The following is a 25,805-nucleotide window of genomic DNA, read 5'->3' as shown; positions in this document are numbered from 1 at the left end:
ATCACTTCAGGTCCAGTGCTACACACCTAGATACGCCATCTGCCTGTCACATGTAAACAGCCAATAGCTTCCTGAACCACTGCCATACGGATCCACGTCTTCACTGGATCTAGAAATCCATGGAAAAACACGCAGAGTGAAGTAACTATCGGCAGCTGTCCTAAGCATGGCTAAATACACAGCAAACTCCGATCTCCATAATCCAAACCCCAGCAATGCCTCTATCACACGAACAAGACGGAGAGGTGAGCAAGTTTTAGGGTCACATAACAGGTCTTGACAAGCAAGTGGCATCTACCGAATTCGTTGTACCTTCAAATCCGTCGTCCACTACTCCTGTTACTTAAAAATCTTCATATATCTATAGTAGCACGCGATGCGGGTGATACGGCTTCTGTCGCGTGCTCAGGTTCTGATTGTCGACTTATGCTGCCTCAGCCCTGTAGAGGGTACCGTCTTAGCGTCGCTAGCGCCCGCCCTGGTCCCACCTCCATCCCGCTGACATGGCATCGCTTTGTCGACTGCATCACTCAGACCTCTACATATATGCTGACAAACATGTGTTACAACCTGTTCATACGTCCCACCGGCTCTGGCACCGCACTTCGGCTGGTTCAAGCACGTTGCCAAGCGGCCAATCCCGGCGCGAAGAATTTCTCGAAGACTTTTACGTGATATGTGGAGCATCGGACGACACGGTCACATCTCAGCGCACACTATTACTCACGATGACCCACACTCCTCATCAAACTCCAAGACCCCTTCTGCATTGACATTATGTAGCGACGATGTTTTCAAAAGCCTATGCCGCATGTAGCCTTATCGTACTCTTTCCCCCACAAACTTTACTCCGCTGTTGCAAGCTTGACAGTGGATCCCTAGGATGTGCACTATGTTAGCCAGAATTCAAGTCGACGTGTGCAGTAGTCACCGGGAGGCGATCTCCCAGGGTCTGTTCGGCCACTAGCACACATTACGTCCTAGGATGATGACCCAGAGGTCCGATACAGGAGGCGCGCAGGTTCAAAAGACCCAGCTTCGCCGCTTCTCGCTGCCAAGTTACCTTTCATCTAGTATCATTTCAGACCCCATAACCCGTTGTTACGGCCAAATCTCAACCATGGGTCTGAAAGCCTTCCTTAAGAAAGAGCACAAAGCGCCCTCGAACGACGATGTTGCTTCTCACACAACCGCATCAGAGAAGGACGATATGGAGCAGGCATACGGACACAACACCGACATCACCACTGGATGGACAGGTGATGGATTCGCTGGGGCGACAGAATACCCAAACACTCCAGGAGAGAATTACCGTACGTTGGGTCGATGGCGAGCGTGCGTCATCCTGATCACGATCGAAGTCGGAATTGGTATCCTCAGTTTGCCCTCCGCTTTGAAGACGCTCGGCCTGATACCCGGAATCATCGCAATCCTTGGATTTGGTATCTTGACAACTTACTGCGGATACATCCTTCTCCAATTCTATCGAAAATACCCCATGGTTACGAACTTGGTCGACTGCGCATTATACGTCGGAGGCAAGCCATTCGAAACCTTTCTCGGAATTGCCTTTGTTTTCAACCTTGTTCTCATCTGCGCTTCCGCCAACATTACTCTATCGGTGGCTCTCAACACGCTGTCGCGCCATGCTCTCTGCACGGTGGCTTTCCTGGCGTTTCCTCACATCCTCTGTTGGCTACTCTGCATCCCACGAAAGCTCTCTTTCGCCGCCGCCGCTAGCTGGGTATGCACGATCTCTATTGTAGCTGCGGTTCTAATCGTTATGATTGCGCTTGGTGTTGCTGGACCAAACGCCCCACCCGGATTCGAGGTTTCGATAGATTTAGTTGGGAAGCCGACTTTCGTCGAGGCAGTAAACGCTCTGCTGAACGTGGCTTTCGCTTTCGCTGGAAACCAGAGTTTCATCAGTGTCATGGCTGAGATGAGAGACCCATCCAAGGACTTCCCTCCTGCGCTCTTTATGCAGAAATCTTTCGAAGTGGTCATCTACATCGTAGTCGCCTGTGTCATCTATGGCCTTGCAGGCAATGCAGTCACATCGCCCGCGCTCGGCTCGGCTCCCGAATTGACTGCCAAGATTGCTTACGGCATTCTTATCCCCTCGGTGCTGGGAACTGGTCTGATTATTGGCATTACAGCCATCAAGTTTATGGTAAGAACTATTTAGTCCTGTAGAGGAAACCATAAGTTAACGTCAACGTAGTACATTACTATTATGCGAGCTGCAAAGCCTGAGCAGGTAAACGTCCACAACACGTTCACCTGGACTCTGTGGATCGGCCTCGGCGCCCTGTTCTGGATCGTATCCTTCGTCATCTCCAACGCGATTCCAATCTTCTCGTCGATTCTCAATATCTCGTCCGCCATCTTTATCTCATGGTTTACGTTTGGACTCACGAGCATCTTTTGGCTGCATCTGAACTGGAAGACGCAATGGAGTTCACCGCAGAAGAAGGCCCTGGCTGTTGTCAACTACGGCATCATGCTGATGACCATCTTTCTGATGGTGGGAGGATTATACACATCTCTGAAGGCGCTCATCGACATCTACAACGATCCTGATAGCACCTTAAACGGACCGTTCACTTGTGCGGATAATAGCATATTTTAGATGATACCACTTAGTTCAATCAGTATTCTTTCATAAGACATTCATATCTCGAGTACATGCAGTCCGCCGCAAAGTGTTTGGGGACTTGCGCTGTGCGATTTGCTCAAGGAAACTTACCGTTCCCCAACAGTGTTTGACAACAAACAGGTGTTCGTGGGGCAGTAGTGGTAGCAGTCATGGCTCTACGCTAGAGAGATTAGGCTATCGGAACCCTTGGTATACCGCCTAACGTTGTGGACGCTCTAGCTGTTGGTTTTCTGCCTCATCCAAGACTAGCTGCCGGATCCGCTAAAATGCCATCACATCTGAACGGCGTCAAGCTGGAGTGAGCGCTGCTTACCAGGTGGGGACAAGCGGCAACAAGACTTTTGCACCGAGAAGTAGAGAGGAAGATTAAGATACAGGGAAGGCTAGTTGAACAGGGATAGAGAGCACAATTGCCAATGCTACCGAGTAAGTATCTTGGCAATAGAAAAGAAGGCTGAATCGGTACGAACCTTGAAAGAGCCTCATGAAGTGGGAGTTGTTTCCCGGTGGCTGAATACCGTAGTGTCTCCGATGGAATTGCCGAAGCCTTTCGTACTCTTCTCGCCAGACACACGCGTCTCAGCAGTAAAGACTATGTATTCAGCTACGGTGTCTCTGACGAGCAAGTACCCAAGTAACAGTGTGAACAAGAGACGATAACCAGAATGACAACAGGAACATGCTATTCCACCGTCGGGGGTAGATTTGAGTTCCAGACTTGGAAATGCCGTTGGGATTTGCCATGTTCTGTACCCCACAGTATCGTTATGATAACCACGCTAGGAGACATCTGGGGGCCCACGGGCAAACATCGGGCTGAGCCTGTCCAATGGCAACCCCGGATCGCTCCACCTCGCGAGAAAAACAACCAGCGTCACGATGTCATGATCCCCGCAATACTTGATCCTCGGTTCGGGGAATATTCACTATTGGAGCTTATACCGTCATACCCCGGATTCGAGACGGAGCGGCAGATGTCTAGTCGCGCAGTACGACACAGACTATGTCCCCGTCACGAGGCTACTTAGCAACAGCGAGCTAAAGCTTGTCAGTATAAAGCATGGCTAACCTCAGCGATGCTCCGGGTTGATCACACCAGTCATCGCAATCGCCTGTCATGTTGCGCAACGCAGCTCTAGCGACCGCGCTGTTCTTCGGCCTAGCAGTCTCCGACGCTGCTGTGCCAACCGCTCAGACGAAGAATGGAACGTATGTCGGCATACACTCTGCCGAATATGATCAGGACCTTTTCTTGGGTATACCGTATGCTCAACCGCCCGTGGGCAGTCTTCGCTTCAGAAATCCTGTTGGCCTCAACACCACCTGGGACGAGACGAAGTCGGCTACGCAGTACTCTACTGAGGTATATGTTTTGATCTATGGTAAGGAGCTTGGGCTGACAAATATCACAGTGCTACGGATATGGCTCTGATCAATGGAACTATCCGGTAGGTGTCAAACTAACCGAGAATTCGGCTTAAACTGACCCGTTGCCCATTTCTAGGTCTCGGAAGATTGTCTGTACCTGAATGTTATTCGTCCGGCAGGATGCAGTGAGGATGAAAAACTTCCAGTCGCATTCTGGATACACGGAGGTGGCTTCTTCCAAGGAGGAGGTGTCGATCAGCGCTATAACCTCTCTTTTACCGTGGAGAATGCTCAAAAGATTGGAAAGCCCATCATTGGTGTGACCATCAACTACCGACTATCTGCCTGGGGCTTCCTGAGTGGAAGTGAAGAAGTCAGGGATACCGGAAACCTGAATTTGGGCCTGAGAGATCAGCGTTTGGCGCTGCAGTGGGTACAGGAGAATATCGAAGCCTTTGGAGGTATGTCTGCTCAAGACGAAGTCCGAAGTGCATGAGTTGACATGGAACAGGCGACCCCAAACAAGTGACTATATATGGCGAGAGCGCTGGTGGAGCATCCGTTGGATTCCACTTGACAGCCTACAGTGGACGTGACGACAAGCTCTTCCGTGGTGCTATTATGCAGAGTGGCAACCCCATCAACTTCGGGCCTCTTCCGGACCCAGCAGTAGGCTATGCCGACATGTATAGCGAGCTCACTCGCCGAACCAACTGTGCAAATACTACCAGTCCACTCGAATGTCTACGTCAGTTGCCTGCTGAGCAGCTAAACACTGCTCTCAACACCACAACTCCGACCTTCAACATAACGAACTTCATGCCTTGCCTGGATGGTGACTTCATTCAGAAGCGCACCTCTCTTCAGCTTGAAGCCGGCGAGTTTGTGCATGTTCCAATTATCTCGGGTGCCAACTCGGATGAAGGTACAGCATTCAGCCCTCAGCCTGTAAACTCCACCGAGGATCTTCGTACCTTCATCATGGCGAGCGGAGTTCCTGCCAATCTGACAGAGCAGCTACTTGCAGCGTACCCTGACGATCCTTCCGTCAATGTTATCGCAAGCTTGGGTAACCTCACCCTAGGCCCGGCATTTGGAGCGCAGTTTCGCCGCTCAGCGTCATACTTTGGCGACCAAGTCTTCATTGCCAATCGTAGGTTGACATGTCAGACATGGGCTGCTGCCAATGTGTCAGCATACTGTTATCGCTTCAATGCGATCCCGGCTGGCCTCCCTGCTGCAGTCGGTGTCACGCACTTCCAAGAAGTCGCATTCGTATTCCTCAACCTACAAGGTGTTGGATATCGGCCCGCTGCTACTCCTCCATTTGAGAACAAGACCGAGAACTACCGTGACCTTTCAAGGTTCATGAACAGCAACTGGGTCAGTTTTATCCATGATCTCGATCCCAACTCGTGGAGGGAGACGTACGATTTCAATGGAACAGAGCCCATGTGGCCTCGATACGATAACGCTAATCCGATGGACTTTGTGTTCGACGCCAATGTGACGAGCTATGCGGAGCCGGATACGTACAGGAAGGAGGGCATGGAGTTGATCAACGCTCACAACTTTGATGTTTACCAGCGATGAACAAACACTCGCTCTAGTACATAGCACTTGAGCAGCTCAAATGATTATTCATACAATTTTCTGACAACATGCGGTCTTGGCGACATGCGTGATTTTCCACTCTGCCGACATGCGTCTTTGTCTCCCTTGATTTTAATTATATAGATTGGGATGCTGGAGGTGAAGACTATAGAGTAGAAGCGAGGCGGACCGGTGATGCAACGCGACGTCGTCTTACTCGTTAGCGTGAAGCTTGGGCCAGAATCGCGGCTTCTCTCCAAGTGATTGTCATGCAGCAACGGGCTATCCGTCTGCTCAACGAGCACAATCGCATCATTCTTAGCTACCCAGTCCCAGTCGCGGGGCTTGCTAGAGCAGGATGGATGCGCCAACTCCGCCAAACAGTCAACTGAGCGCTGGCAATGGCACGCCAATTGCGATCGGCGGCGCAGCCACTATGTCCGCTCCTCCGCATCCACATGCAGAAGCGCAATCGACAACGCCCATGCGACCTACATGGTCGTCGCAAATGTCTACCTTTCCCACAAATAGCGGCGCTGCCGGAGGTCCAAACTTTGCCCAGTATTCGGCATCCACCGCTGCGATTCTTGAACGCCTCCAAGGAAAGAATGGCCATGCCGCCGGAAGTGCTGCCTTCGAGGCGAAGCGAGCAGAGATCTTGCAGAGTTATGTTACTAGCGACAAACTACCAACGCCTCCGCCGGCTGCGAGTACTGGGCGTAGAGGAAGAGGGGGGAGAGTCAGCACACCAAGTGGACTGAAGACGGAAGTTGGCGCATCACCTTCGGGCCCTTCATTTGGTCGTGCATCTGGCAGAGGGCGCGGACGGGGTCGTGGAGGGCGTGGCGGACGCGGGGGCAGAGGCGGCAAGCGGAAACGTTCCGAGAGCGACGAGGAGAGCGACGTTAGTCATTGTCGTGTGCTTTGAGACGGCATACTAACGTGGTGTAGAACGACAACGACGACTCCGATGTCCCCGACTCGTACACTCCACTACCCACACGAACCAAGTCCGGCCGAAGTATAAACAAGCCCGTCGCATTCGTACCCGTCATTCCGGAGCCAGCTCAAGGCGTTAAGCGGAGGAAGTCGACCAAGACCCTACTTGCCGCAAAGTGCAAGACCTGTCATCGAGAGACGGATCCGTCCAACAACCGGATAGTCTTCTGTGATGCGTGTAGTACCGCATATCACCAATACTGCCACAATCCGCCAATCGACAACGAGGTTGTCACTGTGCTTGAGAAAGAGTGGCTATGCGGACCATGCATACGGGCCAAGCAGACAGTCGTGGAAGGCGCACAGAATCTGATCGCGGCCGAGGACTTGACTATAGATGAGGTACGTTTATGCCATAGCGTAGGCCAGATACAGGCTAATACTAGCAGAAACGCGCATACTTTAATACGCTCCCACAAAACCAACTCGTCGGCCTCCTCCTAACAGCCACAATTCGACATCCAGAACTGCCCATATTTCCCCCCAACATAAAGAATCTCATGACAAACTTCTCCGCTATCAAGTCGGAAACGCCCCAGCAACAACAACCTTCGGCTACCCACCACTATGCTAATTATCAACCCCCACCAAACTTCAGTTTCGCCCAGATGACCTCGCCCCCAGACGGCCACACAACAACACATCACACACCGCAGTTCTCGTCGCATTCACACTCGGAGATGGACCCTGCAGAAGCACAGCTCCTTGGTGAAAGCAGCCACCAGCCGCGCACGACCATAGACCTGGCCGGCAACCAGTACGAAGAAGACGATGGTTACGACACCGATCCGCCAGCACACTACCCCAAAGCTGGTAACGGACTCGCACGAACACTACGCCCAGAGAGCGAAGACCTGAATTGGCTCGTCGACGACAACTTTGAAGTGTTTAGCCATGGATGGAAGGGAGACGGGACGGGCATGGGCGCCGATGGTACCATGGACGCTATGGACGGACAGAAAGCAGTCTAGGATACTGCTGGAGAGGTGTTAGCAGAGAGTAGTGGTGAAGAACTGACGGACATGGATGAAGATGACATTGAGCAATTAATTGCCGATGCTATAGGGCAAGCCCAAGTTTGATTCGAACCAGACTGACGCTCTTGAAGCACGCTTACACTAATACAATCCAACGATACGATCATCCAACGATCGTGTAGTCAAAGTGAAACAAGATTCGATTAAACAAAGGCGTGGTATCTCGAGAAACATGGCTAAGCAAGAAACAGGTCTGAAAGTACCCCTATTACCCCCATACCAGAAGATTAATAACGCAGTAAACGCCATCCATGCATGCTCTCATCATGAAGCCGTTAACGTCGTCGCTCATTCATCATCGATGCTCAATCCGCCCATTGCGCGTTCAGGATCTTCCCACTTCTTACTCTTAAGAATCCTCATCTTCTTCACAGGGCTCGCAGATCTTTGCTGCGTCTCACGCTCTTTGGCTTCCAACTTGGCCCGTAGCATCTCGTTTTCACGTTCCAGCTCATCGACCCTGTCTCTGAGTTCTGGATCTGGGTCTTCATAAACCTTGATATCTTGTTTCATCTGTGCCTTTGTTGCTCGGATGACGACGTCGACCTTGGCATCTATGTGTGCTTGCTGGTTGTCTTGCTCATTGTCCAGGGCAGCTTGCCATCTTCGACGTTCTTGGTCGACGGCTGCTTCCATCTCAAGATAACATTCGTCGCGAATTTCCTGTTCAAGGTCCACCATGTGGTCTTCGACTGCGGCCCAAGACGATTCGGCTGCTTTCCGGCGAGCTGTCTCTTCGGAGAGGCGAAGGGCGAAGATTTCCATTTCTGCTGTGAGGCGTGCGATCTCGGCGTTGGCATATTCGAGCTCTTCCATGACGACCGAAGGAGTTGTACGGCCTGAAGGAGTCGCGCGGCCTGACGAAGCTGTACCAGGGCGCTTGTGTGGCGCACCAGAGAAGATCGTTTCTGAGGTAGACGGCATCCGCGGCACGGTGACCTCGCGAGCCAGGGCTGAATAGCGAAGGATCTGAGATGTGGCGTTGTAATCGCCTTTGGGGTCTGCAGTTACGACCATGATGGACTTCTGAGGCTGGCGGTGCGATTGTGCTTGGCGGGCAGAGGCAGGGAATGAGTTTGAGAAAAGCAGTTCGGTAAGCTTGCATTGACGGAATGGCACAATGTTCTAGACGCATGTTAGTCGAAGAATTACAGACATGGATACAAACATATACCTTTGAGCCTCCTTGGTTATCGGACTGCATCTGCATACACTGACCCAAATACATGAGGGACTCGTTGATCTTGCCAGCTTCGGCAAGTGTCTCTCCCGCAGTTTTGGCATTTCGGGCGCGTTCTGATCCTGCCAGGTCAACGATGGTGAGGTTACTGCTTGACCAGGGACCTTTGGGTTCTGCAGCCCTCTTCTTGATCTCGATATGGAAGAAGCCATGGCTTCGCGAGCTCACAGCATTGCTCCCAGTACCAGTGACTTTGCGCTCCATGAGACCAGTCTCCAGTACCATCATGGCTTCTTCGAAGCTTCCGCAGATGATCTTGGTGAGACCAGCAACAACCTTTCGATCTGGACTTTTCTCAGTATTCTTGAAGAGCAAAGCCCTTCGTTTTACGTTTGGCTGCTTGTTCTTTGCCGTGTTTCCGCTCAACAGATCGAAGATGCGGTCGTTGTATACTTCGTACATGGACATGACGATGGCATATTCTGCATCGGGGTCTGTGGGTATCTGGATGTCGGCGACAGAAGGCGACGATGGTAGCGTTGACGGACGCGGCATCTTATTTGATTTGTACGTGCTTCCTGTGGAGAATATACTACAGTCCTGTCGTGTCTGTTAGGTGTTGTTTGTGGAGAAGTGCCATGCAGAGCTTCCTGTATCAACTTACTGCCATGGGAGTCTGCGCTCGTGAGTAGCGTCCGGACTGTTCGTCGCCGTACATGGAGTCGATGTATGCGGTTGCTGTGAACATTTGCGCTTCAGACACATCTGCTGCTGCCAGTGAAGAGAAGGCCGGAGCACCATAGAAGGACTGTACAAGCTGCTCGTCGCATGCTTGGAAGATAGTATCCAGCGTCATCTGGACGAGGCCGCGCTGGGACTTGGTACCAAGGATGGTATGGCTCTGTGGTCGTGTCAGCACAAGAAATTTGGGCTGCTCTTTTCCATTTATATGTACCTTGCCCGATCCAGTGCAGCCCAGGGTTGCCAGCAGTCCATCTCGCCCGTGGTGGCCTGGTGTGCCCATGACGCCCTCAATCATGGGAATCACACCAGTGCCCTTGAACAAATCCATCTGTCGCGCATCTTCCTCAAAGACTTGTGTAAATGCGAATCGTTCAACAGCGCGCTTGCGCTTGTCTTGGGTAGGCGGTTGTATGGTGATGTGCGTGGCATGGCTGCTCTCGCTCTCTTCGACGTTGAGGAAGCGCGCACTCGCAGAGTTGGATGGGCGCAGACGCAGAAAGACATCGAACAACGAACTCGAGGGTCGCGACGGAGGCTCCATGTTTGGTTGTGTTGATTTCGTCTTTGGAGATGCAGGCCAAGTGTCAGTCGACTGTGGTGCACCAAATCCATGTGGAGCTGCTCGTGCGCGCGCCTGTCGGTCAACATGGCCAGAACGCCGTTGCCCTGGACAACCAACGCGCCACCCATGACACGCTATGACGCAGTGACATGTGACAGAGAGCGGGGGTGCCGAGTGCAACCAGATTCACTGCTACATGGTCTGCTATCAGCCCACCCATTGGAAAAGAAAACAACCCAAGTATCATTACATGTACCTATTGGAGATTGACTATGGCGTCCTCAGCCCCAAGACATGAGTTGCAGGACCAGGAATGCATCTATGCGACAACGCCTCCACTGCGCAGACCTTCCACCTCTTCTTGACTCATACCCAGTGTTTCAACAAGTATCTCGTCCGTATGCTGGCCCAGGGTGGGTGGAGGAAGACGTATGCCAGGCGTCGAATCAGACCATTTCACGGGCGTGTTGACTAGTTTGATAGATCCGCATGCTGGGTGATCTACTTGCTTGACCATGTCTCTTGCGAGGACTGCGCAAAGCATTAATACATAGAAAGAAACCTACACTGAGCAGAGATTGCAGACATACCGTGTTCGTGGTTCATTGTATCCTGTACGTCGTTGATAGCAGCGTATGCTATATTCGTTAGTCAAGAACAATTGGGCATAAAGTTGATGGTACTTACGCATTCCGCTTCCCTCTAGCAAGTCTAGCAACTCCTGTGTACTCTTCTTTCTCGTCTCTCTTTCAATAAGTTCCTCCAATTCATCCCTGTGTTGAACCCTCAACGCGTTCGTCTTGAATCTATCATCAATAATCCATTCAGGCTTTCCCAGTTTGTTACATAGCACACCATACAGTCTATCGTTACCTCCTCCCAGCAAGATGTCCCCGTCAGACGTCTTGAAGGCTTTATACGGTACGATCGACGGGTGTGAGGTCCCCCAGCGCCCAGTGTCGCGCTTCCCACTAATCAGGCAAGAGCTGGCGATATTTGCTAGTGTGGCAACTTGGCAATCTGACAAGGCGACGTCGATATGTTGGCCCTTGCTGCTTGGGTTTCTCAGGCGCCGGAAGAGAGCAGCGATGATGGAGTTGGAGGTGTAGAGACCGGTTGTGAGATCGGTTACTGCTACGCCTACTTTCACAGGTGGCCCATCACGAGCTCCAGTTATATGCATTAGACCCATTTCGCTGAGAAGTGTTAGCATCAGTTGCGCTAAAGAAACATAGGGTCGGAAAAATGTACGCTTCAACCATGACATCGTAGCCTGCTCTGTTTCTGTACGGTCCAGTCTGTCCGTAACCTGTGATGCTGGCGTAGATGATACCCGGATTGATCTTTGAGACGGTGTCATAGTCCATGGCGTACTTTGCCAGAGATCCCGGGAGGTAGTTCTCAACGAGCACGTCACATTCCTTGACCAGACGATGTAGAATGTCTACACCAGCTGGATGCTGGAAGGACAGACCTATCGACCGCTTGTTGCGATTGACCTATTCTTGGTGAGTTCAAAAACCCAGAGATTCATGATTGCACTGACGCCCAGGTAGTATGCACTCTCTCCCGGCCCTTGTTGCTCATCGGTGTACTTGGCGTAGGGCGGCCCCCATGCTCGTGTGTCATCTAGGCATAGCAATCAGTTTGGAAAAAGTATCATGATGTATGCTTCCGCTTACCTCCCCTTGTTGGATGTTCAATTTTGATCACGTCCGCTCTATCACATTGTCAATCTAGGAATCTTGCAGAATGCCAACCTCGGCTGTTGGTCCGTACAGGGTCATCCGTCGCATACCCAAGATCACCTAGTATTTGCGTGCAATACGGCTGCTGAATATTAGAGGGATTTGTCGTCATTTGATAAGCTACGACTTACTCCAGCGAGCACTCTTGTCATGTCAAGGACTTTGATGCCGGCAAGTGGTAGATTAGACGCATCTGCACTCGATGCCGCAGTCGCTAGTTGTCGAACATGGCCAGGTCGTGTTCGATTGGACCGCAAAGCCGACAGGCTTGTCTGGAAAGCACAGCTTGAGCGTCTAAATAACATGTTTGTCATTTTAGGTTGAAGGAAGGTACAGTCACGACATGTGCCTGGTGACGGAAATGTTTCCACGGCATAGCTAGGTGTTCCCGAAGATGAGCTAGCCAGTTCCGAGGCACATCGTTAGCTGCAGAACCCCACCAACTTTCTTTCTCCAATTACCCACACCCCACCATGTTTACTGGTCTCGTTGAAACCATTGGCAGTAAGCAACGATGCATTGTCCTTTGCGTTCGGCTCGGCTGATAGTGGCTAGCTGTTGCCGCCCTTGAGAAGCTCGACCAGACGGCCTCGGGAGGCGGCGGGACATCATTGACCATTTCCGGATGTGAAGACATACTGGGTGACGCCCATTTGGGTGACAGTATCAGCGTCAATGGTATGCTCGCACTAGTCTGATGGAATTCATGGTCTGATTCGGCTAGGAACCTGTCTCACCGTCACCGAGTTCACCAAGTCATCATTCAAGATTGGATGCGCTCCCGAAACACTCCGGCGCACAAACTTGGGGTCGCTGCAAGAGGGCTCCAAAGTCAACCTGGAGCGCGCTGTCTCTGCAGACACACGCATGGGCGGCCACTTCGTTCAGGGTCATGTCGACACCATCGCCACCATCGAGTCCGTCACGCCCGACGGCAACGCCCTGACTTTCCGCTTCAAACCTCGCGATACTTCGGTGCTACGATACATTGTTGAGAAGGGCTATGTTACCATAGACGGAGCTAGCTTGACTGTAACCAAGGTGCAAGACGGGCCTGAGGGTTGGTGGGAGGTCATGTTGATTGCCTATACGCAGGAAAAAGTAGTCACGGCTGGCAAGAAACCAGGCGACGACGTCAACGTCGAGGTGGACCAGGTTGGCAAATACGTGGAGAAGAGCGTGGCTGGATACTTTGAGGGATCGTCAAACGGCGAATTTGCGATACTGGAGAAGATGGTTTCAAAATTAGTCGACGAGAGACTGAAGGCTCTTGGGAAGTCGTAGACACGCTTGTTGGACAATATGCGACTGCCAAGTCGATAGATTGGCCGTCAATGCCGTAGAAGTCATGGTTCCACACTAGTAGCCAACCAAAACAAATCAATGGGCTTCGACTGTACACATGGTTGCCTTGAAAGGGGCTTATGGGGGTGACTTGCAGCCCCATTGTGGTGGCTTGGACAAAGTGAGGCGCAGCTTTGCTCCTTTTCCAGCACGTATATATTGAGATGACCATCCAATATTTATCTTGAAACACTCGCGGTCATTCTGCGCATGTCACTTCAAATGGCAAAAACTTGAGAGATTGTGATTCACGTCCGGCCGTTGATACCTAGCTCGCGCGTGGTGTCTTTGTGTCTGTCAATCAGTTGACAGCTGTCAAGCCGCACATCTTCACGTAACCACAGCTTCGACATCTCTATCGACTGTTGATCGACTATTGCTTACATTGCAGGACTAGTCCATGCCATAGTGGAGCAAGTTAGGCAGAAAACCGTTCCGCAGCGCCAGTAGCCGACATGCAGACGAACGATGTCATTAAGTCGGATGAACTGGACACTTCGATATTCATCGTCACGCGAATCGGTATGATGGAAAGGATCTTCTTCTCCTGACAGCGCAGCGCTGCAGCCGTTGTGCCGGAGTGGCGCCTCCGGCTGTCCAGAATGGCATGTTACCCCAGCATCGCAGCACAATTGCGTACAGAAAGCCGGCACTATGGAATTCCAGTCCCTAAAATTGGGGGCCAAACTGGTTGAACAGAAAAGTTGTGTGAAAGAGGAAGCGAGGACTGCGGGCTACATGCAGGCTTGGTAAGGGATTTTGTCGGCATAGGTCATTGGCTTTCTCACCGGCGAGCTGCTGCATAAACACGTCAAGAGCCGACCCTCCTCAGGCGCGCATGCCACCAAAGGTCTACCCCAGACGCTCAACTCGTAGCACCATCGCTTGAGCGACTTCTTGTCCCTTTCTCGCTGATTTTCAGGCGTCTAAAGCATGCGTTGCTACTAATCTTTCGTTTCGGCTATCTACCCTGGCACGCACTCCATCATGGACTGGCGACTTCTCGACTACGCCAAGGAAGCTGAAGAGACCGCAGCAGGCCTTCTCTCGTTCGAAGGAGAAATTCCGCAATATCGCAAGGACATCAGAAGCCACATTGCTGAACTTTTCGCCATATCGCACGCTCTACATGAATTGCACGATGCATTGGAATTGTCCCGCTATGGCAGGTACGCAGGCCACATCCTGAAGGATCTAGAGGTTTGCCTTCCGAGCTTGGGCTATACGCTTGAAGACGTGCAAGACATCTTTAATAGATCCAAGAAGAGCAGACACGCTGCGCCAGGTGCTTTTCCGGGCACACCACCATACGCAATTATCTGGGAGGATGCGCTTGCGGATTTCACCTCACAGGGCATGTCCCTCCCCAAAAGATTCGAGACCTTTAGAACGTATCTACAGGGTATGCATGATGCTTTGAAAGGGTAGGTACTAGTAGCAAGGCACTATAACAGAATGGCTAACTGGCTCCAGGGAGGAGGATGAGGCAGAATTGGCTAAATTCAAAGTTCTACTATCAAGATTACTCAAGAAGCGAAAGCCAATGCCGGTCGAATCCTACTTCAGTAGACTTTCAGTACACGGCAATGGGAAGGGCGTTGCTAGGACGCCGCAGCCGCCTTCTCCCAAAGTACCCAGACCGAAGATACACCAACACCCTACGTATCCGGCGCCTCAGTACGCATATCAAGCACCGCAGCTACCACTACCCCATCGATCTCATATTGCACCCACGTGGGGAGGCATAGGAGACATACCGTTCGTCCCACCACCGGTTCCAGAGATCCCTCAGTCGCCCACATATTCGTCTGCATCATCACAGGCTTATTCAAATCAGTCGACAGACTCTGAGCCGGTCGCTCACTGGGCAATGAAGATATTCGATGGTCGCCACGGTTCCACTCCTTTCCAAAGCCCTGCAGAGCGCACCAAGTGCTTTGGACGAGACGAGCCCCGAGTGATTGAGATGCTAGATAGCGATGGTTTTGAGAAGGTCTTGGAATTACCATTCGAAGCAACAAATGTCTGGGTAAGGATATACTGGAGAGCTGATGACAACCGCGCACGAATACTCTTCCTCACTATGGATCCCGACGGACATCGCCTGAGACACCAGATCCCAATCACCGCGTTGGCACTCCGACGTGCAGGATCATCCTTGCGGCTCTGCCGGGTCAACCGTGAAGATGGTCGACTTGACCTATGGGCTAGATTGCGCTTCCCTTTATATGAGCGTGAGTAGACTTGAACTGAGGATGCAAAATATTCTGACATTTTCTTAGGCATGGTGTTGTTTTACTGCACCGCCATTGCTATGAAGCGTCAAGATCAAACCGGTATTGCAGAGGGACTGGAAGATGTTTTCGTGCCCGGGGAGAAGATTGTGTTCTCTGGGTAAGTGGGCAGTCGTGACTTCCTATCTCATGCTGACGCTGTTCAGTGAGACGACTGATAACAGGTATCTCCATGCCTTCCGCATCTACTATGACACAGACTCTGGCTGCGTACGATTCGAGGCTACTGCTCGCCGTGGGCCGCTAAACACGATCCCTATCTGGACTGCATTCGTTACGCAATATGTTGGACGTAGCGACTGGATGAAGCGCGTTGGTCCCGATACAATCCAGTTTGAGAAGCTGCATCCGTATGTTTTCAGTGATGGCTATAGGTTACCCAAAGGCTCTACGGGCAAATACCGGTTGACCTTTACTTCATCAGAAGGTACGCCACTTTCATGGTGCTTATACCGGTCGAAACTGACATGTTGGCTAGATGCGAAGCACTTCAGAGACAGTTTCCACAGCATCCGAGTCTGATCGGCTTTGGGATAAAGCCAGCGCAGCACTCTTCCCTTGACAGACCTGTCCGACACTCGCTGATACATGACGACGTTACGAACAAAACTCATTCACGACTAACGACATGACCTAAACGAAAACACACGACGTGACGACGAGGGCGGTTTCTGCTTTCTGGCACGATATACCCCTCTCAGTGCTTTCTCTAATTGGATCTCACAAATTGCCACGTATCTCTTAATTCTACAAGTAGCTCCACTGTATCTATTGCACTTAGTATAATGGTTTCAGAAACGTTGTTTTGCGAGGCGTGGGATCAGCAGTGAAAAACGAAATCGTCGTGGTGTCATGCCTCTTTGAGCCTAGCTTCCAAAGTCTCAGATGCCCCGCTTTCCGAGATTGAGACCCTGGTGTTGAGTCTGTGCTTGGTACTACCAAAACCAAAATTTCCCTATCCTAACTTTTGACCGCAACTGCGCCAGTTTCTGTTCCCTCACTTTTGTTTAGTCACAATCCACCTCCTTTTCCTACCCGACTACCAACATGGCGAACCAACAAGAAGCCGGAAAGAAGGATCCCCTCACGGGCATGGCGCACTCTGAGGCGCATTACTTCAACAGGTAGGCATATTTCGAGGGTCCAGATACACGCAGAGTTTGGCTAACATTGTTGCCTGCAGTTACAACCACCATGGTCCGTACCGAGTCGCTCCGATGATATGACTGATACTAATGCGCGTGTCAAGGCATCCACGAGGAAATGCTGGTACGACGGCCCCACCCTGCCCTCTCAGGCTGCTCCTCGCAGCGATTGCGACACATGGCTAACGGTGCGCGTTTAGAAAGATGAGGTGCGAACCAAGAGCTACCGCGATGCCATCTACCAGAACCCCCACCTTTTCAAGGACAAGGTCGTCCTTGACGTTGGATGCGGTACATCCATTCTCAGCATGTTTGCGCACCCTACCCTATAGCACGCGAGCATGCGCTGATACAATGGTCTAGGTTCGCCGTAAAGGCGGGCGCAAAGCATGTCATTGGTGTGGACATGTCGACCATCATCGACAAGGCCAAGGAGATTGTCGAGGTCAACGGCATGTCGGACAAGATCACCCTGCTCCAGGGCAAGATGGAGGAGGTCGTACTACCTTTTGACAAGGTCGACATTATAATATCCGAGTGGATGGGCTACTTCTTGCTCTACGAATCCATGTTGGACACGGTTCTGTACGCACGCGACAAGTACCTTGTCAAGGACGGCTTAATCTTCCCCGACAAGGCCACCATCTTCATGGCTGGTATCGAGGATGGCGATTACAAGGAGGAGAAGATTGGATGTAAGCAATGCACCGCTCCGACCCTCCTAAAACCTTGCTGACTCAAGCAGTCTGGGACAACGTCTGGGGCTTCGACTACTCTCCCCTCAAGGCAACCGCCATCACTGAGCCCCTCGTCGACACCGTCGATATCAAGGCCGTCGTCACCGACCCCTCGCCCGTCATCACCCTTGACCTCTACACTTGCACTGTCGCCGACCTAGCTTTCCGGTTACCGTACGAGCTCAAGGTGCGCCGTAGCGACTTTGTCCACGCCGTCATCGCCTGGTTCGACATTGAGTTCGCCGCCTGCCACAAGCCCATCCGCTTCTCCACCGGCCCCCACACAAAGTACACTCACTGGAAGCAGACAGTCTTTTACCTCAAGGATGTGCTCACAGTTGAGGAGGGCGAAACCATTAGCGGCATTCTAGAGAACAAGCCCAACGAGAAGAACCATCGCGATTTAGACATTAACATCTCATACAAGCTCGAGTCGAGCGATATGCACAGACAAGCGTCTGGCGAGGCCCAGTACAAGATGTGCTAGTCGGTGTCTTGCGTGTACAGTGAGATTTGGGACGGCGCCACTACCGTTCGGGCAATGAGACGCCTGTGTCTTACATGATAGACTTAATCGGCGTTTGGGCAAGGGTTTCGCATACCAAAAATTTAGGGTAGCATGAGCATGTGTGAATGAGTTACGAAGCAGGGACCAATCTATCATTGGGAATTCCTCCCCTACAACCAATATTGCTGTCCTTGACTATGAGACGTGATTCATGAGCCAAGATTCCCAACTATGTATGAGCGACAGATGAGAGATATAGGTACCATTGGGAGAAGGCTAAACTCCGTTACTACGATGCTATGTTATGCAAGCGGGGGTAAATATACATGCAAAGCCTGAATCCCAAAAATGCTCCCCTTCTAACTGCCTAGCCAATATGGCTGCGAAAACCAAAAGCTCAAGTACGCCGTGCATGATCGCCATGATTTCCAGTAGACCTTTTCGCCAATGAAGCTCAACCTAAATCGCCAATCTTTTGGTATATTTGAACCGAAACTGCCCACAATACACTGTCGTTCACTTCTAGTAGTCGTAGCTTTCATTACCAAATCCTTCATCGTCGTCTTCCAGGTAGTTGTGTTCCAAATCTTCTTCCTCTTCTGCCTCTTGCATCTCCTCCTCCTCCTCCTCTTCTTCTTCCTCACCCTCCGCATCAACGTTTGTAGCCTGCTGTACAGCACCTGGTGCGTTGGAAGACGGACTGGCACCCTGTCCACTACCAGGTGGACTCGCTGAAGTATGGCCACCAGGGAATAGCTCCTTGAGCCGATCGTAGTTGATGTGATTACTGAAAGCTTTGGCGCGCTTCTTAAGCATCTTGTGAGCAGCATCCGCTGCACTAGTTGCCGGCTGGCCTTCAAGAACATTACCGTCACCCATTTGGTGGTGTTTGCGCTTCTGCTTGGGTTTCTTAGGCTTGTCTTCCGCGGCTTCAAGTTCGGCTTCCAACATCTTCGTCTGTTGGGCGCGCAGCCAATCTTCGTTTTCCGTGATCCAGATAGCCTCCTTGCGGCGGACTTCTTCCGGGGCAAGTATGCAGGTCGCAACGTCTGGGTCATCATTGAATTCGTCTTCGCCGACTTCAGGATCCAAACTCACAGGGACGACATCGCGGGTGTCAGCAGCAACGCGGGCCATCTCTGCTGCTGTCCAGCCAGAGCGCCTAAGAAGCTCGTGGTCTTCGCTGTTGGCGATCTCCTTGAAGATGCCCTCCCAATCCTTGATGGTGTTTGTGACTTCATCCTCCAGATCCTGCTCAATTTCAAGATCTTCTTCGTCGATGACGACGGGTACCCGTTTCTTTGGTGGTCGACCACGCTTCTTGGGCATGACAAAGTCTGGATCGGTGGTCTCACCAGCCTCAAGTTCTTCGACTGCAGAAGCAACCGACTCCACGACCGCCTCGCCATTACCATCGAACGCTTCTATTTCAGCGGACGGATCGCTGTCCTGTGTGCCAAGGGTTTCAGTTTGTGTTCCGGCCGGCTGAGACGAACCATCATTCGACTTGCGCCTCTTGCTTGCGCGTTTTGATGCTGTATCCTCGCCTGGTTCAACTTCGCTACCAGCCGACTCGTTCTGTGGGTGTGCAACATCACTTCCTTCACGGGCCCGTTGCTTCTTTTTTTCCTTGCGCTCTTCCTTCTCTGCGCGCCTCCAGATGGCAGGAGGCTGAGCCTTAACCTTGAGGCGGGGTCCAAACTCTCGGAACTGATTGACCGTCAGAGCCGCGCTCTGTGTTCTCTTGTATTCGTATAAACGGGATGTGATGGTAGAATCGGCGACCTTGACTACGTAGACGACCTCTCGAATGGTTCGACGGAAGTTGTTCATACGGGCGGCTATGATGATACAAGCACCGCAAAGCCCAGCCGGCTGACGACCTTGTACCATCCAATCTCGATTCATTCGCTTGAGGACCTTACAAGCGTCGTCGGCAACTCTGTGAGAGTCATCCCCAAACTCCAGTTTTCGGCAGTACTTTAGCATCAAAGGCTCGATCTCCTGGACGGCCTTGGTGCCCACAAGCTGTGCTGGGTCCTCCTCTTTTAGCATCTCCAGAAATTGTTTGTACGTATCTCCCAAAGCCCAGACGTTTGTTTGAATCTTCTCAGCCAAGTCGATAAGCATAAGCGTATTCTCGGGTTGTCTCCGCGCAGCCATGTAGATGGAGACAGCAGCGACGTTCCTCATGCGGCGGCCTTGAATGAATCTATGGTTCATGGCGAGCTTGTACCACATGAAGGCTTGCTCTATGACGGCCTCGCGCTGATTGAGAGATGCGCCGAGAGCTTGAATAGAATTTTTGCCACTCATCGCAGCCTGTTCCCTGCTCTCCATGCCGCCCAAGCCTCGCATAGTCCCGCCCATGGAGTTTGCATGTCGTTGGTTGGCGTGGATGAAGCCACCCTCGACAATGGCTGCTCCGCCCGAAGTTTCGCCAAAAGTAACCTCGGAGACGATGTTGCTTTCGTTGTGGACATGACCGCAGTTGTAGCACATGACTTCATTGTCTGAAGTGTCGATTTGGGGGTCGGAACAGCAAGTGTATGTGCGTTTGGCGGCTTGGGGCGCAGCGACCTGAGGCGCCTGTCTTCGTTGCGTTGCTTTTGACTGATAGTGATAGGAATCGTTGAGGCCCCGAAGCCGCTGGACCGGCGCCCTCGCGACCTGGGGTGCCGACATTTTGCGCGTACTCGGATATGTGGCGTGGGTGCAAACGAGTGTTGAGTCGACTCGGACAAGAAACTATTGAGGGTAAGAAATAGAGTCGAGCCAGTACGAATAAGAGGCAGTACCGCGGGAGGGGCAGCACTAGCCATGACTGGCGCCAAGTGGGGTGCGCTTTCCCTGTTGCGGCCTTGAGCTCTGCACCTTGAGCTGCGAACACCCAGCCAACACGGCGACTTTCACTCTAGTTACACATGTACACATCGGGCTCTCGGTCGTAGGGACGGTTTCGTGTGCATCGCAGTGCAGCTTCACCATGGAAGCGAACCGACATGACGTTCTTCTGCGCCTGCATACCATTTCTTCGATTGCACTGCATCGCCAGCGTGTCCACATACTCGGGCATGTTTAGGTACACAGCTTTCAGATGTAGGCCAATCTAGCAGGATGCCATCGACATGTAACCTTTGAGCACTCCTGACAAATCGTCAAAGTCAACCGATACCTCCTTGCGCGGTACCTGCAGCAAAGCAATAGCAGCGCAACGCTTGTGTGCCCTCATCCCGGGGCTCCAATGCGGGTGATGACCACATGGCCAATGATTGGCTAACCAGAACACACCCGAACAGCCCGAACTAAGCCATTGAGCAAAAGCCCTGGTTTCCCAGCCTCCTTGATAGGGCTTGCGTAGGTTGTGTTTATTTCATCCGGGCCCCCGTCTCTGGGCCCCCGCTCGCAAGCTTCTCCATAGCTTCCAGCTCTCGCTCTACCCCAAAACACTACTTTGACCTACCAACTTTTGCCAATTTGCCCTAGAACAATACCATGTCTACAAGAAAGAGGAAGAACGAAGAGGAGGAGCTTGTCGCCCTCCCAAGTGACGAGAGTGATGAGGAAGAAGAGTAAGTGAGCACTTCCTTGACGTCATGGCTCTGTACTTCCCGTCGCATGCACCTTTCTTGCTGGCATTGAACCGCTCTTTATCATTTGAGCGAATTCATGCCTTTGGTCCCGCTTCCAAGCTCTACCCAAGTTTTGCATACATTGAAGCGACGTTGCGAGCTTGCTGAGTGACCGGAACAATTGACATGATCGCGCTCCGCAACAACGCTCCGGATAGCCCCAATTTGGCGTTCCCCTTCGATGCCCACGTTGGTCACAATGTGAATGCTTGTGATCGCAGGCCAATAAGTGTCCTCATCTATGAAACAAGATTAACATTCCGCCTCATAGATACGCCGAATCTGAAGGCTCAAACTTCAATTCCGACGACTCTGACGCCGAAGAGCCCCGTAAGTCATTTCCATCCCTCAACATCCTTGTATCTCATTTCACCTGACATGCCCGCAGCACCCAAGAAGAAGACCAAGCGCACCAAGCCCAAAGACGATGAGGATGACGAAGACGAGGAGGAAGAAGATGATGTAAGCGACGATGAGGATGACGATGCCGCGGTGCCTGAGGAAGATGACGATGACGATGAGGACGCCAATCCCAAAGCCAAGAAACCAGCTGGCGCAGAGAAAGATCGGAAAGTCAAGACGACAGGCAAGGCTGATCCCGTACCTGTGGTCGACGATGATGATGATGATGACGACGAATAGAGATGTAATGTCAAAATGCGTAGTAACCATATCGCAGCGCTGGCTGGCGAGATAGAATGTATTGGGCTTCGACTGAGAACTTTGTTCAATTCACATCTAAATTCATACTACGTAATAATCTCCTGTTGAAAGTGCTGACTTTCTACACCCATCTTTGATACCTCTTTGTCTGGCGGAACTCCTGCTTCCACTGTGTGTAACGTTCAGACCTCTTTTGCGCAGCCGTCGCGTTTCTTGGAGGGATACTATCCCACGAAACAGCGTACGTAGCCGTCATGTGCGCAATAGCCTTGGTGAACTCAATCCAAGCATCCAGGTTCAGGTTGTTGACTGTATCACCGTCCTCGTGGTAGTTCACATCGTAGGGTACGCCAGCACCGCCACCAAACATTTCGGCTTCTTCTTCAGTCTTGATGCCTTCAGCTCCACCTGCGATACCACCAGCTGCGATGCCAGCTTCAAGGAAGGGACCATAATCCGAACGACCATCGAATTCAATCTCAGTGTGGTTGAGACCGATGCTGTCAAAGTACGCAGCAAACTCGTGCTCAGCCTCGGCGGATCCAGTAGGTCCGCTGAGGTTGTAAGCCGAACCATCGCCGTCGTAGATCTGATAGGCAAAGTTAGGAGATGCCATCATATCAAAGTCAAGCATGAGACGAATCTTGTCCCTCTCGTCTTGAGGCAGCTCATGCACGTAGTATTCGGCGCCTAGCAGACCGGCCTCTTCCGCAGTCCACCAACTGAATCGCACAGCGTTGTTAACAGTGTAGTTGGTAAGCTGGAGAGCAATCTCCAGAATGGACATAGAACCCGAGCCGTTGTCGTTGATACCTGGACCGGCTGTAACTGAGTCGGAGTGACCGCTAACATGGATGACATTGTCGTGGTCACCAGCCTTAGTCTCAGCAATAACGTTGCGAGTGTTGTAGACGGTAGCGTTTGTCCACATATCCACGGTGATGTCTACACCAGCTTCAAGTTGGGCGAGAAGGGACTCTCCTTGGCCAAGGGTGATGCCAGCAACAGGAACGAAATCGCCCCCAGGGTACAAGACTTGCAACGAATACCCTTCAAGGGTACCCTCAGCGTTATTCCATGCCACGACGCCGAGAGCACCTTTAGCAGCTGCGAGTTGCACCTTCTCACCGTATGAGCAGTTACCACGCTGGATCAAAGCGAGGGAGCCCTCGAGGGTTTCAGGGAAGTCCTCCTAGGCAATGTTAATGTTGCTCATGAAGATGCAGTAGTTTATCTTACCTCATTACATCCAAGACTGGGGATAGCAACAAGCGGGCCAGTCACATTACCGCCTGGAGCAAGCGTCACAGCGAAAGCCTCGATAGTCTTGTTGTTGGCGCTGAGGGTGGCATTGTACCCAATGGAGAGTGGCACATCTTGGGTAAATACGTCGTAATAGTCTGAGAACGCTTCAAGTTCCCCTTTGATGTATTCGACGGTGTCTTCGTGGCCCTGGCTGCCAATGACGCGATTCTTGCCGGGGGTACTGTATGCAATCTCTTGGAGCTTCTCTGCTCTTGCGTACAAGTTGTCAATGTGAAGAGCGTTACGCAGAGATTGCTATTGTGCGAATTAGTGGAGAAAAGAGCATGTATCATAGATCGCATACCGAGTCGACAAGCGTCTTGTACTGACGAGGCTGGATAGCTACGGCATCTACTGCTGCAGCGCATGCAGCAGCCACTGCGATTGACTTCAAGACAGCCATTGTAGTTGATCAGTGAGCAATGAAAGGCAGTGGCTTTTCGCAACTTGCCGGGTACGTTGCGCAATTTATGCTCGTTACCATCTCTCCATCGCTGTGTCCGGCCCAGCGACCAAAAACATAGATCCTGCTGACGTCTTTGCATACTGTGCTCTTTCGACCTGCTGCATACGGACAAGTTGAGCCGGTAATATACGAAGCTTACGCTGTACCCGCCAATAACGGAGTGGAGCCGAGCGAAGAGGCACACGAGCCATGTCAAGACGTGATAAGAGGCCTTGGTAGGCTTGAAAATGGTGTCGTGCCAAGGATGCCAAGAGCCACTTTACTCTTGTTGTGGTTCTGAAGGAGGAGAATCTTGTCTAGAAGACGGCTGGCGGTAGCAAACCGGACGCCAGTGGAGTTGGAAGTCGATCCAGGCCGACAGGCCGAGTACGAGAACCGAGCTTGACGATAGCGTAGTTATGTGATGTACAGTTCGAAAAACGTCTTGCGGATGGCAGATGGCAGATTCGGCGGCTGTTGAGCTCGGGGCCAGGTATGATGGGCGGGAATTCAAGCGAACCTTGGAAGACTGTTCTTAGCGCACCGCCACGGACCCTGCTGTCTCGGTACCCACTGCGCGTTGCGCTCCCGAGGTTACTACACTACAGCGACTTGTGAGATGGATACACAATCTCGACAGGTATTGTCTCCGCCGGCCACTCCTTCGACAGATTGCGCGTGTTCTTCATCGGGTGCCAACGTGATCACAACTGCCTCCGACTATGACATGGTCCCAGCCGCAAATACTGGTGCTCACAGCACGGAACCTGACCATGCGGGCAGTTTCGAAGGACTCCTCATGGCACTGAATCCATACGTGGACGACATGCTTTGTCAACCGACATTCCACCTCTTCATGGAACTACCCATCGTACGAACATTATCGCGCTCATGATTTGGTGTTCATATACTAACTCTTGTCTATCGTTAGGAACTGCGTTGCTTGGTTTACGATCAGTACTTCTTAGAAGAAAAGAGGTCGATAGCCTGTCGGAACTGGCCTCACTTGCAATTCTCTCAAGAGTACGAGCGTTCGATCCGGCTCAAAAGGAGGACTGCTCCGTTTCTTCCCTCTCTTTGCCTTGTCAATAAGAAGCTGCAAAGTGAACTTCTCCATTGTCTGTTGGAGGCAGCTCATTTCGAATTTGACGATGGTGTAGTCCTTGGTCGTATCCTGATCTTGTTGCACGACTGTTCCTTGCGACTCCATCTTACAGTCCGAAAGGCTACAATAGGAAACGTTAATGGACAACGGAAGCGCCTTCTATTCGGATCTGAGAACAGAGAAAGCCAAACTGATGCTCGTAAACTTGCGCAAGAATGCAACAACCTCTTGTGTTCTACGATGCCATACATGCCACAACTTCGCGAGCTCAATCTCAAACTGTATGCGCCATTACTGTTTGGAGACGCACTCTGGAACGGTTTCCAAATTACACCTATATATTCACTTGCAGTGGACAACTATCTATGTGGTTTCGAACTGGATGCCATCCTTGGTTTGGGCAGACTGGAAAAGCTTAGCATCACAGGCATCAGTGGCGGTTGCAACAAAACTGACCAGATCAATCGTACCGGCAACATGATCATCGACGATGGTAAGTCGAGGAACCTTACAGCCATCCTGGACCTCTGTCAACAGATCAAACATGGTTTCATTATACAAAAACGCAGCGTGGTGATCAGAGCTCATCTTCGATATGCCGTCAATAAGGGTACAGAGGAAACACTCCGGTGATACAAGGAGATGACACCGAGCCAGATAGTACTACAGGATAGCGAGACAGGACGACGTGAGACCAAGCGACGTTGATGGGCTGGGTTACCAAGGTGCTTGCGCTA

At 51.7% G+C, this 25,805-nt stretch overlaps 8 protein-coding genes across 8 annotated transcripts; 5 read left to right on the top strand and 3 right to left on the bottom strand.

The window, feature by feature from the left end:
* Positions 1-1,120: 1,120 nt before the first annotated feature.
* On the top strand, positions 1,121-7,590 carry GT037_000892 (alpha beta-hydrolase; the record flags this gene model as incomplete). Its single annotated transcript, XM_038925939.1, has 10 exons — positions 1,121-1,313; positions 1,362-2,173; positions 2,225-2,527; positions 3,759-4,022; positions 4,072-4,107; positions 4,164-4,488; positions 4,539-5,559; positions 5,978-6,524; positions 6,572-6,961; positions 7,009-7,590. The coding sequence occupies 10 exons, from the start codon at positions 1,121-1,123 to the stop codon at positions 7,588-7,590; spliced, it is 4,473 nt and encodes a 1,490-aa protein (XP_038791795.1).
* A 354-nt stretch (positions 7,591-7,944) lies between these two features.
* GT037_000891 (uncharacterized protein) lies at positions 7,945-12,204 on the bottom strand (the record flags this gene model as incomplete). The annotated part of the gene is made up of 12 exons (XM_038925938.1): positions 7,945-8,781; positions 8,831-9,436; positions 9,501-9,737; positions 9,792-10,198; positions 10,515-10,673; positions 10,733-10,780; positions 10,830-11,338; positions 11,394-11,641; positions 11,689-11,771; positions 11,825-11,862; positions 11,941-11,972; positions 12,022-12,204. The coding sequence occupies 12 exons, from the start codon at positions 12,202-12,204 to the stop codon at positions 7,945-7,947; spliced, it is 3,387 nt and encodes a 1,128-aa protein (XP_038791794.1).
* A 159-nt stretch (positions 12,205-12,363) lies between these two features.
* Positions 12,364-13,174, top strand: GT037_000890 (lumazine-binding protein; the record flags this gene model as incomplete). The annotated part of the gene is made up of 3 exons (XM_038925937.1): positions 12,364-12,394; positions 12,446-12,568; positions 12,615-13,174. 3 exons carry the CDS (start codon positions 12,364-12,366, stop codon positions 13,172-13,174), a joined length of 714 nt encoding a protein of 237 aa, XP_038791793.1.
* A 515-nt stretch (positions 13,175-13,689) lies between these two features.
* Positions 13,690-17,897, top strand: GT037_000889 (uncharacterized protein; the record flags this gene model as incomplete). The annotated part of the gene is made up of 12 exons (XM_038925936.1): positions 13,690-13,756; positions 14,271-14,658; positions 14,708-15,468; positions 15,517-15,628; positions 15,675-15,955; positions 16,007-16,044; positions 16,540-16,652; positions 16,712-16,725; positions 16,778-16,797; positions 16,874-16,983; positions 17,037-17,368; positions 17,419-17,897. The coding sequence occupies 12 exons, from the start codon at positions 13,690-13,692 to the stop codon at positions 17,895-17,897; spliced, it is 2,715 nt and encodes a 904-aa protein (XP_038791792.1).
* Positions 17,898-18,440: 543 nt separating this feature from the next.
* On the bottom strand, positions 18,441-20,603 carry GT037_000888 (uncharacterized protein; the record flags this gene model as incomplete). The annotated part of the gene is made up of 1 exon (XM_038925935.1): positions 18,441-20,603. The coding sequence occupies one exon, from the start codon at positions 20,601-20,603 to the stop codon at positions 18,441-18,443; it is 2,163 nt and encodes a 720-aa protein (XP_038791791.1).
* An 810-nt stretch (positions 20,604-21,413) lies between these two features.
* Positions 21,414-22,192, top strand: GT037_000887 (uncharacterized protein; the record flags this gene model as incomplete). The annotated part of the gene is made up of 3 exons (XM_038925934.1): positions 21,414-21,490; positions 21,822-21,880; positions 21,939-22,192. The coding sequence occupies 3 exons, from the start codon at positions 21,414-21,416 to the stop codon at positions 22,190-22,192; spliced, it is 390 nt and encodes a 129-aa protein (XP_038791790.1).
* Positions 22,193-22,334: 142 nt separating this feature from the next.
* On the bottom strand, positions 22,335-23,921 carry GT037_000886 (zn-dependent exopeptidase; the record flags this gene model as incomplete). The annotated part of the gene is made up of 3 exons (XM_038925933.1): positions 22,335-23,405; positions 23,453-23,773; positions 23,823-23,921. 3 exons carry the CDS (start codon positions 23,919-23,921, stop codon positions 22,335-22,337), a joined length of 1,491 nt encoding a protein of 496 aa, XP_038791789.1.
* Positions 23,922-24,690: 769 nt separating this feature from the next.
* Positions 24,691-25,701, top strand: GT037_000885 (uncharacterized protein; the record flags this gene model as incomplete). Its single annotated transcript, XM_038925932.1, has 2 exons — positions 24,691-24,834; positions 24,895-25,701. 2 exons carry the CDS (start codon positions 24,691-24,693, stop codon positions 25,699-25,701), a joined length of 951 nt encoding a protein of 316 aa, XP_038791788.1.
* Between the last annotated feature and the right edge of the window lie 104 nt (positions 25,702-25,805).

The sequence above is a fragment of the Alternaria burnsii genome (assembly GCF_013036055.1).
Source record: "Alternaria burnsii strain CBS107.38 chromosome Unknown 705, whole genome shotgun sequence".
NCBI lineage: Eukaryota > Fungi > Ascomycota > Dothideomycetes > Pleosporales > Pleosporaceae > Alternaria > Alternaria burnsii.
Note: the sequence above shows the minus strand (reverse complement) of the source record. Positions and strands in the feature narration are given on the sequence as shown.